Consider the following 19,138-nt stretch of genomic DNA (forward strand, 5'->3'; position numbering starts at 1 on the left):
CAATTTGCCCTCGCCATTCTAAACACAAGGTTTGTACAAGGGTCTGACAATGATATGTCAGCTTAGGGAAAAAGGAAAAATCAATGCTTCATTAAGGGCAACATTAAGCGCTTGCTTGCTTTTTGAAACACTTCACACACAACATTCCTCAGCCGTCTGTCAATGTCCGATTTTTCCTACCTCCTTCACAGCCATCCACTTGTTAATGTTCTCTTCCCTGAACATCGTGTCAGCCACAGTGATGAAGAAACTGCTCATGTTCCTAATGGCATCGTGACTCTCGTTGCCTCTGATTTTCACGGCTGCCGCCTGGGAAAGGAACTGCACTAGGCTCACCATGTCGGCAGGCTCGAGCGGAGTGCCGACATCCACCAGAGCCTGTTGTGAGAACTTCAAGATATCGTGCACCTCCGGAACGCTCAGGTCCTTAGGGATGCTCGGGAAGATGGATTCTTTTATCTAAGAAACAAAACCAGATGAACTAAGGCTCTGATTTGTCAAGAGCCCAGCGTCTTGTGAGAGATTTACTCTGACAAATAATGACCTGCTTTGTTACAGTATGTAGCTGATTTTTTAAAGTCAAGGGCAAAATCTTCTAATATTTGTGAGGATCACAATACAAGACTAGTTTCCCCTGTTGTCACTGCAAGCTTACAGTCGTGTATTTCAAGGGTGAAACAGTATAACAAACAGGCACAACTGCTGTTATTTGTATCACAGACATTTCCAGCTGTCAACAGATAGCTACTGTACATAAGACACAGCTAGCCAACCAACCAGACCATATTAATGAACAAGGTCATCTTCCAATGCTAATAGACTGGAAACAAGGAGACCACCAGGGGTAGTTGTGGGACTTGTGGAGAAGGAATTTTGTTACGACACCACTGAATGATCTCCCAGAATTTTACGGAAATGAGGAAAAAGGAGGTGGTTTAAGAAAATCCCTCAATTCTGTCACAGTACTGGCACAACGAAACCAGCTCATTTTGTTCTTGAAATCAAAAGGGGCAGAAAACAATACAAATTCTCACTCGCACAGCTACACTGAAAGATGTCTGCAGAGCCCTCTATTTTTATTCCCAATGTAATGTGAGTAATTCTAAAACAACAACTATGTTTTTAATTTGTGACGAAGCTAGAAGTTGCACTTGTTTTTTGGCAGTGAAGGTTGGGAGTGATCCTCCTTCTCTATAGACACAGTCTGTAACTCTGAGAGCAGGTGCACGCCCTACATCACAACAGGTGCTTGAACAGAGAACAATGGTTTTATTTACATAAAAAGCAACTCTTGCTCCATATTGTACTGCAAATGTTAGAACCCATATAACCCACTGAGCCACAGCATCTCTGCAGCACGGAGACAAAAACACTACACAGTAGTACTGAACCTTTTGCTATAAAGACGGGGCTAACTGACCATCAGATGAAAATGACCTTTAGTGATCCTGTACTCATCTGCAATTCCTCAAAATCCATAAGGACAGACATCCAGTATGCAGCTAGCTGTGGTGTCATGTATATACACTCTGATCAGTCAGTGTTTAAAAGCAAATTAAACGACCGCCCACTGAAAACTGCCACTTAAGTGAAACCCTGAAACTAGGTTCTGGTAATGTTTTAATCATATGACACAGAAGCTTTGAACAAAAGTTATCGAAGCGATGAAAGTCCATGTGGCATAAAACATACACAAAGAACGTTCAGTTACGATGGCTACCCATATTTAGTCAAACATAATTCAAAAACAGATTTTAAAGAAGTATTTCATAAAAGCAAAGAAATTTCCAAAGACCATAATTTCCCTAACTTAGCACTAAATGCTGATAAACTAAAAATGATATTCAATTTGTTTATTTAACAGAAATATATGTGTCAAATAATGACATAATTAATACCCCACTTGGGCCTGTAAATTGGACTTATTTATTTATTAATTATTAAGTAATCCTTAATCATAAGAATATAACAAGTATGGTAATAATACTTTATTATTTAATTAATTACAGTAATTAACTTTAAACGATAAGATATTACAGATGTTAACAAATTAAGGACTGGTAATGTTAGGATTAATATTAGGAGAAACTGAGTTAAACCACTGTGAATGATGCACAACATAATTATATACAAACATTCAAAAATACGTTCATGATTAATCATACTGTATATGGTAACAGCATTCCTAACAGATTCACAATGGGCATTTCAATATTACACTACTAATAAACAAAAGCATTATCGTGTATTATTATAATCCATTGATCTGTTGTACATTACTGTACTCTCAACATTGTCTTTAATTTTAATGTAATTCTACTTACATCTGTCATTTTAATTTTTCAGTTCCTCAAAATCTCAATGTTGTCAACAAGGGACAAAAAACAGATTCACTTACATTAGTATCATTGGATAGCTGGGTTAAACAATGCATGAAGTGACTTGGTTTGCCTTCGAGAGCTTCTTCGATTTCCTTCATCTTCAAAAAACTATCTAAAAGTAAATATTTAAGTATTAGGACAGGAAACAGATCAGGCGACCTGTGATAGGGGCCATTTTGGATTTGTGGAGAATTTATGTTCTTTCAGACAAAACGTGGCAAGAATATCATCAACGCTGACTTTTTTTTTCTTTATAGCTCCTTCAGAAACTGTCTACCCTGATCTATGAAAGAAAATAATTTAAAGCAGACTATTCCACATCAAATAGTGATGGATCAAGCTGCTCCTTTAGTTGTACAGAGTAGATGTTTGGAGTTGAAGGGCTTTGGGCTTCTATGAGTTCAAATCCCAGCCAGGAAATACAGATGTTGTACACTTAAGTGAGGTTCTATTCCCAGACTCTCCCAACAAAAGAAATTGACAGGGAAAAGCTGTACCTTTATTGTGCTTGCACACGAAGGGCAGAGTCCGTTGGCAGGGGACATATTTGTAAAGAGACAGTTGCTGGGAGGGGTCCACTGAGATCGTTCTGCACTCTTCTGAAGGTATTTGCTTGGGATCTGCAGCACAGAGAGTCATGGAAGAAAAGGCCTTGCTCAAAAAAATTGACATGGCCGAGACATTCACAAAACAAGGCTTTCCACACAAGGGTATAACACTGTAAACAAAACCCACCATTCTCATAATTGAAACTGATCCAATCCTAGTAATCCTAGTGACCCAAAGAATATCTTTGCAAGTAGCTACAGAAAGTCATCAAGTGCTACATCAAAATCCAATAGAAATACATCCTTTTATCATCTATTTTTTTAAACAAGACGTTTAAGAAGGCAGCACACAAATACCAGTCACTTCATTTTGTTGCCAGTTACAATTAATAATTCACAATATCAAACAAACTGATTTTCCCTTGTTCTCATCCACTTAGGCAGGATACACCCCAGACAGGACGCCAATCTATCGCAGATCACACGGAGACACCGAGTAAACACACTCACACCAGGGCCAACTTTACCAGAACCAGAACCAGGGCCAACTAACCTACCAGTATTTTTCTGGACTGTGGGAGGAAACTGGAGCACCTGGAGGTAACCCGCACAAACACGGGGAGAACATACAAACTCCAGTAGCACCCCAAACACTGAACACAGGGCCCCAACACTGTGAGGCAGCAATGTTAACCAGTTTACCATCATGTAGCCCATAAGTCATGTACAATCACACTTATATAGCAAACGATGCCTTATACTACCTTTCTACAGTTTATGCTGTAACATAAGCTTGACTTTTTGTCATATATCTACCCAACTATCTTGATTCTATACATCTACACATCTGGGCTCACAGTGGCCTCCTGTATCGCAAATAGAGAGTGCTCATAGGCCCCTTCGAACCACTCACCCATAAGGCCATTCACCTGCCATGTTCTAAAGTGACCTATAGGAGGCGCAATGCCAACTGGAGTCACTCTCAGCCCTGGCCCTCTGTAGTGCTGAGCCAGTAGCCAAATGTCCACCCTGGGGAATCCCTGTCACAGTTAGCTAACGGCTTGATCTGGCAACGGCAGTGTCACAGGGTTTAACCTGCGCTTGGGGAGAGGGGCCTCAATGGGTTGAGCACCTGAGGAGCTCCTGAAACCTCAGCTATCGTATCCACTCCACTTATACTATACGGCCTACTTACAATTGACTACGTCTAGAACATTGTGAACTGCCTCTGACAAATATATTGGGTTTCAGATTTACTTTTACGTACATTTATTGTTTAAACGCATATGTGGAATTGAATCCATTTTTGGAGCATAAAGAAGTTATTGTGAGAGTGTCCAACAGTGTCTTTTCCACCTCTGCCTGTATATCATTAGTAAGAGTAGTGTAAGAGTTGTTAGTAAAAGTGTGGAAACAACAATTCTGAACCCGTTCAAGGACAGACGGAACAGATACTGTATAAGCACGATTCTAGACAATTCAGTAGTTTGGCCAAACCCTAATGTAAGGCACAGTAGAGGTGTGATTTGAATTAGTTCGGGTTTGGGGGCTCAGCTCACCTGACTAAGGAGGACACAGTTTGTCTCCTTTAAAAGGGCTGAGTCATGGACATCGAAGATGGAACTTCCTTTCCTATGAAAGGAAAAGTAAAACTGGGCATGATAGAAACGTGCTTTTATATAGGTAGATAGGCGGAGGTGAGCGAGATCAGATCCTGAACTTTAATTTAAAGCTGTAATAAAACCCCCGAATCAAATTAGATCCTTGGAATAAATAGAGGTGGAAAGCAGAATCAAGCAGTGAGCTCCATTCAATGTTCAATAAAAAAGAAGAATGAAGAAAAACTTACGTTCACACCAGAGCTTGGTCAGGGACAGCTGAGGAGCCGGCTTGACGGTCATCTGGCTCAAATTCCACATGAACATGAGGTCTCCCGAAATGTGCGAACAGACGCTGAGATCATTGATCTGATGCTCGTCCAACGTTTTATTCCATATACCTAAGGCTGTGATATTCCCAACAAAGGGCTCTGTAAAGTTTCCTCCGAAGGAGTCTTGATCATGCCCAATGATGAAAATCCCACTTCCATAAATATTTCGGGAGGTCTCAGTCCCATTCCCCGAGTCTCGCCTTTTCCCATCCACATGGATAGCCCAATTTCCATTGTACTTTTGCCAGGTAACACAAAGATGGTGCCATTTCCCGTCGTTTCTAAAGGAGGCCTTGTAAGGCTTGTGGTTTCCGTGCACAATCAAGGCCAGGATTATGTTTCCATCCTTGTCCTGCTGACCCCGCAGCTGAAACTCATTGGTTAGCTGAAGAGCTGCGTAAGAGAAGACAGTGGACACCTGGCTGTTGGCACTGTGCCACTGCACCCGGGCGCACACAGTGACCGCTGGCAATGGGGGAAACTCAATGTCCACTCTGGCGTACATGGCATGGGACTCCTCCTTGAAATTCAAGGCTGGTATTGAAACATCTGGGAAAGAGAATCAAGCACACAACAGCTGGTAAGCCACCTTAAAACACAGTTCAATTAATGAATAATAATAATAATAATTGTTTACACTTATATAGCGCTTTTCTGGACACTCCACTCAAAGCGCTTTACAGGTAATGGGGACTCCACCACCACCAATGTGCAGCATCCACCTGGATGATGCGACGGCAGCCATAGTGCGCCAGAACGCTCCCCACACATCAGCGATCAGTGGGGAGGAGAGCAGAGTAATGAAGCCAGTTCATAGAGGGGGATTGTTAGGAGGCCATGATTGATAAAGGCTGATGGGAAATTTGGCCAGGACGCCGGGGTTAAAATACATGCTGCATGTGTTGCATGGTAAACAGCAATATAACTCTCAGCCTGTATAACATGTTGCATTTTGAGATTTTGATGGCACTCAAGTCCTGTAGTTTATAGGATAGCCTTTAATGTGCTCTTCAAAAACCATGCAAACATTTCATTAAGAAAATACTGCATCTGGAGTACTACTGCAAATGTTCATCCACTGTAGGATAACATAACAAATCCATCTAAAATCCAAATTTCCAAATGTAGCGCATAACAAAATGTCCATCAATTTCCAAACATCATCAATTACATCATCAAAGGTGGCTCCCCAATCCTATTTCTAGTAAACTCTAGGGTGTAGCCTTTATCCCTGTACATCAGAATATTAAGATTTGCTTCATTAGTGAATATTAATATGATTTGTCATCATTAACAATCAAAGTAACATCAATACAACTAGGAGCAAGGATTGGAGACTGTTGGTATGATTCCGAGTCTGTAAAAAGGGCAAAGTTCTGCTCTGCAAAACTCACACTTTCCCAAGAAGGGTGGGAATCTCCAGTTGTAATGGTACACATCCATGATCCAGATAGGATGTTTCATTTGGGCAGCCTGAAGAAGTTTCGATGTGTATTCCACATCACTGTCCATTTCATCAGAAAGGAGCTTGCTGAAGTGATGCTGACAGAATCCGTTTGCTCGCCAAAAGTCCATTGAAATATTTACAAACTGGAAAACATCTTCAGGCGTCTCGTAGAAGCACTCAGAGGAACCGAAAACTGAAAGAGATCAGAGTTAAGAGGCATCATAGCAGCACTGCCGTGCGCATTTTATATTTTAATGTTAAAAAGAACCAGCATTAATGAGTGCATTCCAAACAATAATAACAGGAAAATGTACAGAGTAACATGTAAAACTTCCAATTAATATCACAGAATAAACCCAATTTCCAGGTCTGCACCATGCCGTATTCTGCGATTCAGAATGAGGCATCAAACTTCCAGTGATGTAAAGTGGCCCTATGACACTGAAAACAAGCAGACTTGTGAAGACATCTCTTTTACTCCAACAGAAATATTGCTCTCGATTTTGAGATGGTTGCGGACAAATACATTGTTAACTCTGGATGCAGATGATGTTGGAACATTTCTGTGGTGTAATGTCTGCTGCACCAACTGTACTAATGCGCTCTTATTTCGCATTATATTAGTCTTTACAGTGACTAGTGAGCAGGAAGGGTTGCTTCATATCATGTCACATATCTTGGGAATTCTCGCCCTCGCCCTTTGGTTTGGCCAGGTAACATGGCGGCCATCCAGTACTTTCACGAAGGTCACGGTTTTAGGCCTAATTTGGAATTTGTAAAATGTTCTAATACCATCGACGAATTAATTTTGTTACCTAGATTTAACAATGCTCAGAGAACTTGGGACTGTAGTTCCCATCTAATTTCAAGTTTAATTACTTTTTAAACGAATACTTTCTTCCAGAGTTAGTCGAAACTGGATTTTCCGCTCTGTTAAAGCACAGCTATTTGGCACAAGTAGGTTCTTGATAAAGTAACTGAATTAATTAGCAATGTAGGAGAATGTACCTTGAGAGTTCCTCCAATTTTCACATTCCCAGGAGTGTATTTTCCCAGTAATGCTGGAGACCTACAGATATTTAACATTAGAAAAAGAACATCCTTCTTAATCAATTAAAATATTTAATCATTAGCTTTTATTACAAAATGCCGGTATACTTTCAATGTGCAGTAGGTATATACATTACCAAAACAAAATACACCAAAAATGACTTTTTGCCTCTGTCTCCAGTCATGGTAAGCCCCCAGATGACTCACAGCTGAAAGTAACAAAAAAAGATATTACTGTATGTACAAAGTAGCTGATGTTTAGAATAACAGTTTCCTGGAAGCATGTGGATTTACTAATAGTACTGTAACAATCTGATTTTGCTTCTTGAGAGGATTGGTTTAAACAGTAATAAGGACAGAAACAAAGGTCACCATCAGGGGCAGAGGTTCCAAAAGCACCTGGGCCTGAGCACATGTGGGCATCCAGATCTATTCTCTCCCTGTGCTTTCAATCCCTACTGCAAAGCAAACCACATCAGGCTTGCAAACACTTTTTCAATTTTGTGTAGGGTCACTAAAACACCTAAAAAAAAAATCGAAGCCAACAGCTGTGTATCTGCAGTCAGTGCTACACTGAAAGTTTTTGACGCTTCTAGTTATGTTTTTAGGATGAAGTAAAATACTGTACTGCAAATCCTGCTTTTCCCTATAAGCAAACTGTTCAGAAGTATTAACACAATATGTTATTTAGGAGTTACCATAAATTAGATAAGGACTGATTGCACTCAACAAGGGCACCTGTGAGATCGGATGTGCTTGGTGCAATTGTAGCTGTAAACAAGCTGCTGTATTTCATTTGAGAAACCCTTTCAGGCAAAATAAAACAAAATGGCATCAGTGCCTAGAAAATTCAATATAATACAGTAAGATACTCATCTGGAACCTTTTCAAGAATTTCATCTTGAAATCATGCAAAATCCATCCATCCATTTCCTAAACGCTTCATCCAATACGGAGCTGGAGATTAGCCCAGCGAGCAAGAGTCGCAAAGCAGGGTACAACCTGGATGGGATTCCAGTTCATTGCGGGGTACAAACTGACACAAACACACACTCACACCAGGACCAGTTTTCCCATGAGCCAGTTAGCCTACCGGTACGTCTGGACTGTAGCAGGAAGCTCTCGCAAACACAAACCCCATGCAAATAGCACCCCGGGTCTGGTACCGAATCCAGTAATGCTAATTACTGCACCACTGTGCTGCCCTGCCCATTCCTTCCAAAACATAACACTGAAAAGGAAACTTCAAGATGTTTAAGAGCTGAAGAGATGGCCGTTTACATTGATAATGAAAAGGACAAGTCCGTGTTAACATTTTATAGTGCTCTGTAGCCATTTAAAGAAGCTGTGTCCAAAAGGCTTTTTCTTGGCAAATATCGACTAGTAGTTATTTAAATTTATAGCACATATATTTGTTTTTTTAAAAAACATGAGCACTATACTTGCAATGATACATTTTGTATGCTAGGAAGCAATTAAAAACACAGATCCATAAAATGTGAGGGGTTTATCCGATTGTGTACTATTGGTGAAAATTATAGGGGCTAAATGAAAAGATAAACACCCAAATAAGCATTCGGTAAACAAAAAATCATAGATTTTATTTACATCTAAAACTCGTTTTTCCTAATAAGAAATTTGAGTAATTTTTAATTAGATTCCTATTTTTTAGAAAATTCTGAACAATACAGTAGTTTCAAAATTCCACAAATTAGTTTTCACCTCACTTTTTTTCCCATTTAATACCCTAGCCATTTAAATAATAAAAACCTTTGACAGTCAATGGAATAAAAAACATCTCTGGATTCCATGTTATTTTTTGTGCTGTGCCACGATTAACATTGTGTCAAGTGCTGAGAGAAAATTAAATATTCAAATTCCAAATACTAAACTCTGTGAGTAAACCACACAATGTGTATCTTAAAGATTTCACAGATTCATTTGGTCTTAAAGTCTTAAGAGTAGCAGAGTGCAATTTTTCAGCTAATGACCTTCTGTAGGTTACACAATTATATAATCAAGTACCCACAGTTAACATTTAACTGTTTTTCCAGAGCATTCAATAACATGAGAAAAAAAAAAGTCCCACCTTCTTAGATTACTTAGACAAAAAAGAGCTAAAACCTATTTCTAAGAGACATTTTCCTTCACATTTTCCAATTCATAAAGGAATTAATATAATAGTCTTACCTTTTTTAAATATATTTCCTTTGCATTTTGGGAACTTAAAACCAATTTTTGCTCATCCCTCCAGACATAACTAGAGAAGCCAAAGAAATAGAGCTCTGCATGTTAAAGACCTGTGTTGTATAGGAGGAGGTGAAATCTGACTTTTTGCTCGATTCAGTCCACCCATTGTCATGCAAATTGAGACATTTTTAAAGGAGCCTTTTGCGCAAGTGGTGTCTTGCTTTTACACACAAAGTTCACGAAGAGCCTGTCTCAGACTGTTAGCACTTCCTTAAAAACAACTCCTTTTAAGAGTTTAAGTTTTTGGGTATTCTTCATTTTACTGATACATTTGTGCCTGATTAATAATTCTGGAGATCATGCTATAAAGTCAAATAATTCAATAATTTAATTTGATAGAAATTCAATTCAGACAAAGATGAGAGGCTAACTTAGCAGACAAATTCTATTGCAAATTCAATTTGAAATGATTTGCCAGTACAACAGTTTGAAATGTACTCCGATTTTAATTGATCAACATTCATCAATATTCTCATCTGGTAAATGTGAGGATGTATAGTGGGATAAAGTGAAAACGTCAATAGAACTGATGTGAAAATAATGCTTTAATTATATCATGCGTCTATAATATCTGGTTTACAATATTCTGTAGACCTTTGGTCACAACGAGAAAGTTGCTGTATGGAAATCAATTCAAAGAAGACTGACCCAATTAATCTGTAATCTTAGCTCAGCCTTGAACAAGGAGGTGGGGACTTGATAACAAATACCCTGAAAACAACACTCCTTCAGGACTACTAGTGAACAAACCTCATTGGAGCAGTGTGAACATTAAGAGAATACACACGTCTTTGCACAAAGAGAGGTGTGTGTCCAGAACCACCTACACAACACACCAGATTTTATATTCATCTGAAGAAATGGAAATTGTCCTACTGTATACATTAGCAAAAATAATAAAAGGGTGTTAAATATGTTAGCCTTGTTTTTACACATACCTGTATAGTTAGCGGAACTGACCGGGTGTGTAAGATATTACGTACTTACGAATCATGTCTGTAAGTTATTGTTATAATGAAGTAAGTGGGACACTTTTACCACAAAATAAATCAAGTCAAGGTGCCATCTTGTGGTTTTAGCTTAGTAACAAGCAAGAAATGTAAGAATAAGTTTTATGCCATATGATGCTGGTACTAGTACAAACTAACTTCCTCCTGGTCTTTTGTGCAACGTTTTTGTGCACTTGCAAATAAACTGAACTTCAAGTGGCGAATGAATTGATTCGGAATAAAAACAAAGGAACATAATATATAAAACGGTAGTAATGAGGATATATTGTTGTATATAATGAATCAAGTGTCTAATAGAAAACAAGAGGGAAGGAAGAGAGGTGTAAAGCGAGGGTTGTGACTGAAATGGTTTTAGAAATTCAGAGAAGAGGTTTTGGCGAAGCTGTAAAAGAGGGAAGGAATTCTGAGCGCACGTCACCAGCACTCAGGAACTTTGGAGACGTCTTCCAAGTCCAGTGGGCCTCAGTTTCAATAACCAACCTTGATTTGCCTACCGCACAAGAAACAGTTTGGACTGAGGGGGTGCAAGGGACAGCCATCAAGGTTAGGGCCACGCAGCTGTCACCCCTACAACTGAACGAGAAAGGCCCAGGCTGGAGGGTCCACTTTTGGAGAAGGCCCAGTCCCAAATCCACAATGATATTGTGGGGGAAAAAATGGAAGAGCAAATGTATTTTAAAGAAAAGGGACTGGAGGTTATAGGGAAGGAGCCTATCGACTTCAGGCTTAGTCAAATTGACCGTTGACAGTGATATGCACTCAAACCCAACAACAAAATTTGGAGTTTGGGGATTACTATGTAAACAATATCCTGATGCTTGGTTGAGGCACAATTTGAATTGTAGCCTTGATACAAATAATTAATTTGTTCGCAAGTACCGCACACTGATTTTTCTCAGCCAGATTCGGGTTTCCTATGTTTACTGCCCAGTCCCGTTTCGTCCAGGACTCCAGCGATTGTCTGGATTCCAACATAAAGACACCCCCTTTGCCGGGGAATAAGAAGACAATTGAAAAACTGTGTAAAATTGAGCTGTGTTTTGTTCTTTTGAGTTACTGTATGTTGTAGAAGTCTGGCTACAGAGTAAAACAAAAGAGAGAAAGATCTTTATTACAACATCACAAATGCAACACATGGCTTTGCCACTTGTTTTCTTTACTCAAAAAGATATTTTCCAAAATGATAACCTCCATTCTATACAACAGAAGTAACGGTAGAAAGACCAATAGTACCAACAGACAGTGGGAACAAAAACCCGAAATAGTTCATCACAATAACTCTGTAATAACGGTATAAAAAACATTTTGTCTCCCTGCATGAGTGGTCTTCAGTGGTGGAAAATAGTATCAAAAACACAAACCAGAAAACAACAACAATAAAGAGAAGTAAAAGCTACCACACTATAATAAATAGTATGGCTTTGTCCATTTTCAGATGCAGTTACAGCAGCTACATATTACAGCGACGAGTCAGCGGCCGCCGATGTCCACGGAGATATTGATGTATTTGTACAACAGCGGTGATGCAGCTCCACTTCTCAAGTTCTCAACTTATAAATCACTGGGGATAATTAAAATGGAAATTGTCACATTAGTGATATCAGCCGTTGCCCTCAGTGATGCACATTGATTAAAAATCATGCTTTCTTGCAGCACAGCATAATGACCTTTTATGCTACTTGATGGAACACAGATCTTCTTGAGGGACACAGCATTCTCTAATATTTCAGTAAGACAAAATGCTTTTATGAAGACTGACAACAGATGCGCAAAACAGTGCTCCAGAGAAACAGGGCTTCAGATGTGACTTGCAATATCATGACGGGAACATACTGCAAAAGTGTTGGAGTTGTACCGGTTGCACTTTGTGCATCAGGATCATTATAAACAAACAAAAACATGTCATAATTCTTACTGCATCTCTAGAAATATGACCATATTATGTACTTTGCTGGCCACTTTTCTTTTGTCTAAGTTATCCTCTAACTCTTTAGAACACACTTTTAAAACTTTTTTCTGTGTGCAGTTTGATTGAATATGAAACCAGTCCTCATTCCTCCTAGGCAGGTAAGAATGCTGTAGTGGTGAGCTGTTTAATAATGGTGGCGAGGAAATCAATCATCACCACTTGCACCAGGCTGCCAGGAGCAGCGAGTGCAACTTGACTTGCCTCAGTGACTTCACAGTGACTCACAGAGAAAGGGAAAGAGGAAGCTGCATTATTCAGACAAGTCACCATAGTTACAACCAGTAATAAACAATTAGAGTGAAGTTTATTGCTCAATTGAGTGCCATTCTAGAAACTAAACTCTTACATGCACATTTACATGCTTTCAATTCTCTTCGCACAATTGGTGGTGATTGCAGATCTTAAGACTAATGCATTTTGTATTTTTAAATCAATTTAACTTTTTTATACTGTATGCAAATACGTCACCCCTTTTTTCCCCCCAGTGATGTTTATTTGTGAAACTGGACACAGTTGATACTCTGCCTCAGACAAGAGACTAGTTTTGATTATAGTGACCTTTATTGAGATGGCTTTTCTTACAAGGCTATTCCATTCTTCGTCCCAAGAATGAAACTGTCGTGTAAAAAAAAATGCAGGTTACAAAATAAAGGTAAAAAGCTCAACTGGTGTTGGTTTATCCATTTTTTTTTGCTTTCAGGGTACAAAACGTGCATTACATCACTAATGTGAAAACAATATAAAACCCAGTTAACCTGCAAGATAAAACCTTGTTGTGGCACTCTGGAGAATATACACAATGACTGCATGAAAATGATCACTTGCATAACCTGTTTCCATCACCTGCCTTAGTGCAGCTCACACCTTCCTCTGCACAGTATCTTATTGCATATGAAGCACAGGTCTTGACTGTTCCCATGAAGGGAAAAGTATGATTACTCATCCAAATGGATACACACTTACTAATTGTGATCGTAATTCATTTTAATATATTTTTTAACTTATTACCCAATTCCCATCTGTTTCTTAGTTCCAACATTGATTTCTTTAAGCCTGGTAAAATCGCTGGATGACTGTTGTTCCCTTGATCGGCTTATTTCTGACGAGTCTGAATTTTCAGCCCCATCCACCGGCTCAGAGCACTCTGAAGTGAATCAGACAGTATTGGGGTTCCTGCAATTGCTGGAGTGATCATCCCAATAACAGCCAAAACTCCCTGCAGATGTTGTTAGACGCTTTCAGGCTGGAGAAGAGAAAAGAAGCACTCCACCCTTGATCAGAACGCCCCTCACCTGGTAAGAGGCCCCAAGATCCTGTAACTATTCTCATTATCCAGCCTACCTTTCTATAGAAGTGAAGAATGAAAGGTAGGGAAACTAATAATCACAAATCCCAGTTTTATTTGAATTCAAATAAAAATCTATATTTAAGACCGGGCTGCTATTTAAGAAGTGCAAATGACATTTATATCAAATGTGTTATGCAAGTGGAGGTGCTTTTATAACCAAGAACAGGAGGCACGTCTTTATCCAGAAGGCTTTAGGGCCATGGAAGCCTGTAGCTTGTTCTATACACAAGTGCTGGAGCTGATAGATGAGACCCTTGAATCAATTAACTCCTGACTACCCATCGGGCTGATGGCTTCCTCTCATTTGTAACCCTTATAATGTTATCTGTATCAGACATCAGAACCAAAAAAACATGGTCTTAACAAGGGGGGGGGTGTTGTGCTTCCTCTGCGCCTTGGTTTCATCATAAGGTTCTGACCCAACAAATAAGAGAAGATCACTTTATTGGCCATATACAATTTCTTGCATTAGGAATTTGTCTTTTGGCAGACCCCAGCTTGCTCTCCATGAGACACACAGACAGGGAGAGAAGCTGGGGGTCAGAGCGCAGGGTCAGCCATTTATATAGCACCCCTGGAGCGCTTGGGGTTAAGAGCCTTGCTCAAGGGCCCAACAGAGTAGGATTCCTCTGCCGGCCGCGGGATTTGAACCGGCAACCTCCCAGCCACAGGCGCAGATCCTGAGCCACAGAGCCACCGCTCCGCCCATATTAAGGAAGAGGGTTAATCCTGATGAAGTTCTTGGATCAATAAGCAACAAGTAACCAAGCAATGTTGAAGGAGTGGTTGGCCAGCTGTTGTTAATATCCAGAAATACAATCTGACAGGTACCAGACTGCTTCCTTCTTTGCTCCATGACCTGGATTGCATCATTTCAAAATGAACAGAAGAATATTTTTTGGCTTGAGAGTAATTTTGATCGCGAACTAAGACCGTCAATTAATCTCTCCACATGCAAGTCAGTTTGAAAACCTTTATTTTCTATTATAAAAGTTGCTTAAAAAGATAAATGAGTCTCCTCTACAGATACAGAAATGCGTTTCTACGTCCCTCTAAAACATATCATTGCTTTTCGCACACTCCCATTTGAATTTGAAGAACACGATTTGAAAAAAAAAAACAACTAAATACGTATTTTACCCAGCACCACTGTTAATTCATTTGTTCCAACAGACCTCGTTTCGGTGCATTTAGTGCAAACAGTGAAAAAGCCTAAAGACAAATTTTAATTCGGTGTACAGATTCTAGCCCGCTTGTAACTTAAGTGCTTTCAGGTGGCACAAAAAACCGACAAGACCTGGAACGACTTAACGCGCTTCAGGTCAGCGCCCTCCGGCTCTCCGCAGTCAGCGACTGACAATTCAGCCTGGCGATGACTTCGCGGACCGACCTCCCACTCCTCCCCCATGCCGGGGTGCCAGGCTCCGCTCCGGGGGTTGTGGGTAGCTGCCCTTTGTACCTCTGTGACCGCTCTCCTCCGTCAGCGCAGTCGGCCTCCCCCTTCTGCCTTTCCAGCAGCTTCAATAACTCCCCAGTGGAAGAATGGAGCTCTCTGGCAGCTCCAGCTGCCTCTTTGTTCTGGGTAGCCCAGCGGGTGGCCACCACGGGGTCCCCCGATTCGTCACCGACCGCGGCCCACACAGACTGGAGGGTGCCGAGAAGGGTCTGAGCCGAGAGGGGAGCCAAGGCTATCTCTTCCCACGTCTGGGGCCCTCCGTCTTCTCCTGTGTTAAAGCCGTTTCATTAAAGCAGACCCAGTGATAATAAGGGCACGTGTATTTAAATGGTTCAATATGTACATCTGAGACAAAGTCTCTTTAAACTTCCTGTTCTCATTTCTTCGGGACGTGCCTGTAAGGCTTTCCACAGGAGGTTTTTCCCACAAGGAGAGTAAAACTTTAAAAACATGGGGCAATAAACGTTTAGACTTCCGGAAGGCTTTCGATAAGCTTCCTCCTAAAATGCCTTCATCAACAATTTAGATTCTAATTTCTGAGCTAGATAAATGTACAGTTTGTATAAAGTAGGGGGAAGGGCAAACGCAGGAACAGTGGCAAGGAAACGAGGAAAAAGTCATGGATTGGGCAAACAAGGAAAATTACGTTTAACACCCATGTGTTACCAAAGTGATCCACAGTGGTAGCAGCAATATACAGTATACTACACAGGTCACATTAGGTGTTTCGCAGCTGTTAGGAACTATATTGTACATGAAAGGGATCAAGATAATGTAGAGAAGCAATAAAAAAAAATGCTTGAGAACATAGCAAATAGTGTAGAACTTAAACCCAGGGAAGATAATTTTAAACTTTACAATGCCTGTTAAGAACCCACTTAGAATACTGTGCCCTTTTTGGCCACTCTGACACAAACAGTTTGTTATAATCATAGAATGAGTTGAACGAAGAGCTCCTTGAGAAGAGAAAGAATGATTCAGATGGTGTCAGAGGGTTAAGGGAGGTAAATCTCTGGCCTAGAACAAAGGAGATTGAGTGGAGATTTGATTTATGGATACAAGATCCTAAGGGGTACAGATAGGGTTAACTCTCTGGGACAAGGACGCAGCATCACAGATGGAATCTCTAAGAGAATTCATTCAGGAAGGTTGACAGGAAAGACTTCTTTGTGCAAGGGGTTTTGGACATCCGAAACAGGCTTCCAAGGTACTGTGCTGTAGGTTGTTGAGACCAAAACAATCCGGGTCCTTGTAAGAAATGACTGGATGAAGTTTCAGCTTCAATCAACTACTGCACGTGACACGCAAGACCTCCTTTTGTATGCAGCTTTTACAAAAAATTGTTGAAGGCAGAAAAAAAGTATGATCATTCTATTAGGAAGTGTGAAAAGATCACTGGGGCTTTTTGATGACCTAAATGGAAAGTCCACAAGGCCAAAACAGTAAGTAGTAGAATAGCTCAACGGATTGTGGAACATGTATACATTTCTATAGGTTTTACACACTTTGAAACTGTGAAATACCAAAAACGGGGCCTTCCACTTCTGCTCTATGTTAAAGTCTCCTTTGAAACTTAAGTTCCTTTTTCCGGCTTGCGTCAGAGCTCCACAGACACAACAGCAGCTTGAAAAAAATGTGCAACACAGCAGAACTGAAACCCCTTACCTCACAGAAGATTGAGAAGACTGCAAGCAGCTCTATTGTTTCTGCACATTGCTCTTTAAATTACACACTCAAACTGCCTTCGCTCCACATCAAAACAATGAGCCATATAAAAGCCACAAAACATTTAAAGAGCAAACAAATCCTCAATGAGTATTAGAGAAAACCCCCTCACAGTTTTCACTGAATTTATGCTCTTTTTATTCTGCCCTTTGGCCTGGTTATCCTAACCCTCAGCACAATGCTTTGGAAGTTTTCAACGTCAGCTGTCTTTGGGAGAGAGGTGACAAGACTGAGACACAACTTTGCAGCTTTGTGAAGCCAGCCCGGACATGCAGTCAAGAAATGTTTGATTTATAAATGGGCGTAAAGTAACATATCTCAACTCCACCTGCTGTAGAAGTTAGTTACAAACTATGTACAGTAAATTGTTGGATTTGAACTCTATTGCACTGTATGCTTTTTGTTCAACTGTGGTATTTATTTTTACTAGTAAACACTAGTAAAACAGCAATGATGTACAGTAGAGACAAAATGAAATCAGTATTTTACCAAATAGACACTGGGAAGATACCACAAAAGTTTACATAGTCGGTATTGACTTCATCACTTTCCCTAGTACAGTTTTACAGGCAACTTAAATTAAACGATTTTGCAGACAGGTACAACATGAAAAAAATACCTTTTGAACATCCCACTGTCATGCCGAAGACATTTTTCCCAGTTGCGGTAAGCCCATTCAGCTCCAGACTCAAACTTTTATATAAAGCCATATTTACCAGAATACTCTCAGACGTTTTGTTTTTAAGGCACTGAATTTCATCCTGGGGAAGAGAAAAATAGGACTTAAAGCCTACTTCTTTTTCCTGGTCAGTATTAAATGAAGAATGGCAACATTTACAGAACAGTTCTTACCCACAGTACTTTAGTTCTGTCCACGATGAGCCCGAGAGAGTTGAAGTAAGAAAGTAGTATGCTCTTGGCTTTTTCAGAAACCTGGTGTGCAAGTACACACAAAAACAAGTCAGAAAACAGTACAACTGTACAATGACGTAATAGAAGGTTTTCAGTTACCAGGTGTGCAAACACTTAATGGACTTATTTCAGTACTGATTGATTTTAAAACCTGGAAAAAAAGCAGTATCCAAACCTGCTTCAGCCTGGCTAAACCTAAATGAACTTCTGATCAAAACTGTTGAAATTGAAATACTGGCAGGCAGTTATCGTATATATCTAGATAAAATGTTATGTACAAAGTCAATTAACACCACTGCAACTACTTACTACAACCAGTACTCATCTTCGGAAAACGCTGTCATAATTGGAACAATCCCTGTGACCCAGAAATTTGTTGACTATTGTGTGTGTCACTAATGAAAATTTCTTGAAGGATTTCCTTTGCAAATCTTTCAAGGTCTACCTAACTGTTTTGATTTGTGCCAAGTCACAGGCTCTTGAATTGCATGGTTTGTTTTGTGAACAACGACAAGTAGGACACCTTTTCTTTACTCAAAGAAACTTACTCTAAAATACAGCCATTGAAAGGTATCATGTACTTCTACCAAAGCCCACTAATTTACTTTTTAAAACAGTATTCCATCCACAGCAAGAGTTCAATTATTTTTTTATTTATTCTATACATTTTTAGATTTTAAAGAAAGGTAAGACTATGGTCAAAACATCCCATGAGACAAAAAACAAATTTATTAACAAAATTATTGTTTTGATAACCCTAGTTCTATCTACTTTGTGAAATGTTTCTCTGGGAGAGACAACACTTTTTGCACAAGTACATAAGGATAGAGATCTAAAAATGCTTTTTGTATCTAGTTATAGACTTTTGGTGAAATGCCCACAAGCCCCAGCCACACAGAATAAACTGTAAGAAATAAATTCTTACCTTATTTGAAGGGAGCTTCTGAATGCGTGACTGTAAGTCTTTTAGCTCAGAAATAGCAGCATCTACTTGAGCTTCAATGCTACTGTCTGCCCCTTGCATGAATGCCTCCTTGAGAGTATTACCCAAGAGCTGGGGTAGAAAAAAATATTTTAAAATTATGTTACACATACTGGGGCATTTTTTGAAA

The 19,138-nt window shown here is 39.8% G+C and overlaps 2 protein-coding genes across 7 annotated transcripts in view; both read right to left on the reverse strand.

Moving 5' to 3' along the window:
• Window positions 1–9,686, reverse strand: part of adgrd2 (adhesion G protein-coupled receptor D2) — a 53,518-nt gene extending 43,832 nt beyond the window's left edge. For 2 of the 3 annotated variants that reach the window (XR_001480772.2, XM_069183346.1), the window contains exons 1-8: window positions 9,547–9,686; window positions 7,494–7,565; window positions 7,315–7,375; window positions 6,254–6,499; window positions 4,779–5,408; window positions 2,879–3,001; window positions 2,399–2,493; window positions 181–459 (exon numbers count right to left, since the gene is read on the reverse strand). Coding sequence is in view for 2 of the 3 variants with exons in the window: in XM_069183346.1 (XP_069039447.1) it covers window positions 181–459; window positions 2,399–2,493; window positions 2,879–3,001; window positions 4,779–5,408; window positions 6,254–6,499; window positions 7,315–7,375; window positions 7,494–7,541 (1,482 nt within the window). In the remaining variant the exon portion in view is untranslated. The remainder of the gene's footprint in view (window positions 1–180; window positions 460–2,398; window positions 2,494–2,878; window positions 3,002–4,778; window positions 5,409–6,253; window positions 6,500–7,314; window positions 7,376–7,493; window positions 7,566–9,546) is intronic. The other variant, XM_015367034.2, reaches the window with a different exon arrangement.
• A 5,206-nt stretch (window positions 9,687–14,892) lies between these two features.
• Window positions 14,893–19,138, reverse strand: part of LOC102690236 (kinesin-like protein KIF14) — a 38,308-nt gene continuing 34,062 nt past the window's right edge. For all 4 annotated transcript variants that reach the window (XM_069183160.1, XM_069183162.1, XM_069183161.1 and 1 more), the window contains exons 27-30: window positions 18,952–19,080; window positions 17,967–18,047; window positions 17,734–17,875; window positions 14,893–15,657 (exon numbers count right to left, since the gene is read on the reverse strand). In XM_069183160.1, coding sequence (XP_069039261.1) covers window positions 15,251–15,657; window positions 17,734–17,875; window positions 17,967–18,047; window positions 18,952–19,080 — 759 coding nt within the window. In that variant the 3' untranslated portion in view covers window positions 14,893–15,250. The remainder of the gene's footprint in view (window positions 15,658–17,733; window positions 17,876–17,966; window positions 18,048–18,951; window positions 19,081–19,138) is intronic.

Source organism: Lepisosteus oculatus, chromosome 24, assembly GCF_040954835.1.
Source record: "Lepisosteus oculatus isolate fLepOcu1 chromosome 24, fLepOcu1.hap2, whole genome shotgun sequence".
NCBI lineage: Eukaryota > Metazoa > Chordata > Actinopteri > Semionotiformes > Lepisosteidae > Lepisosteus > Lepisosteus oculatus.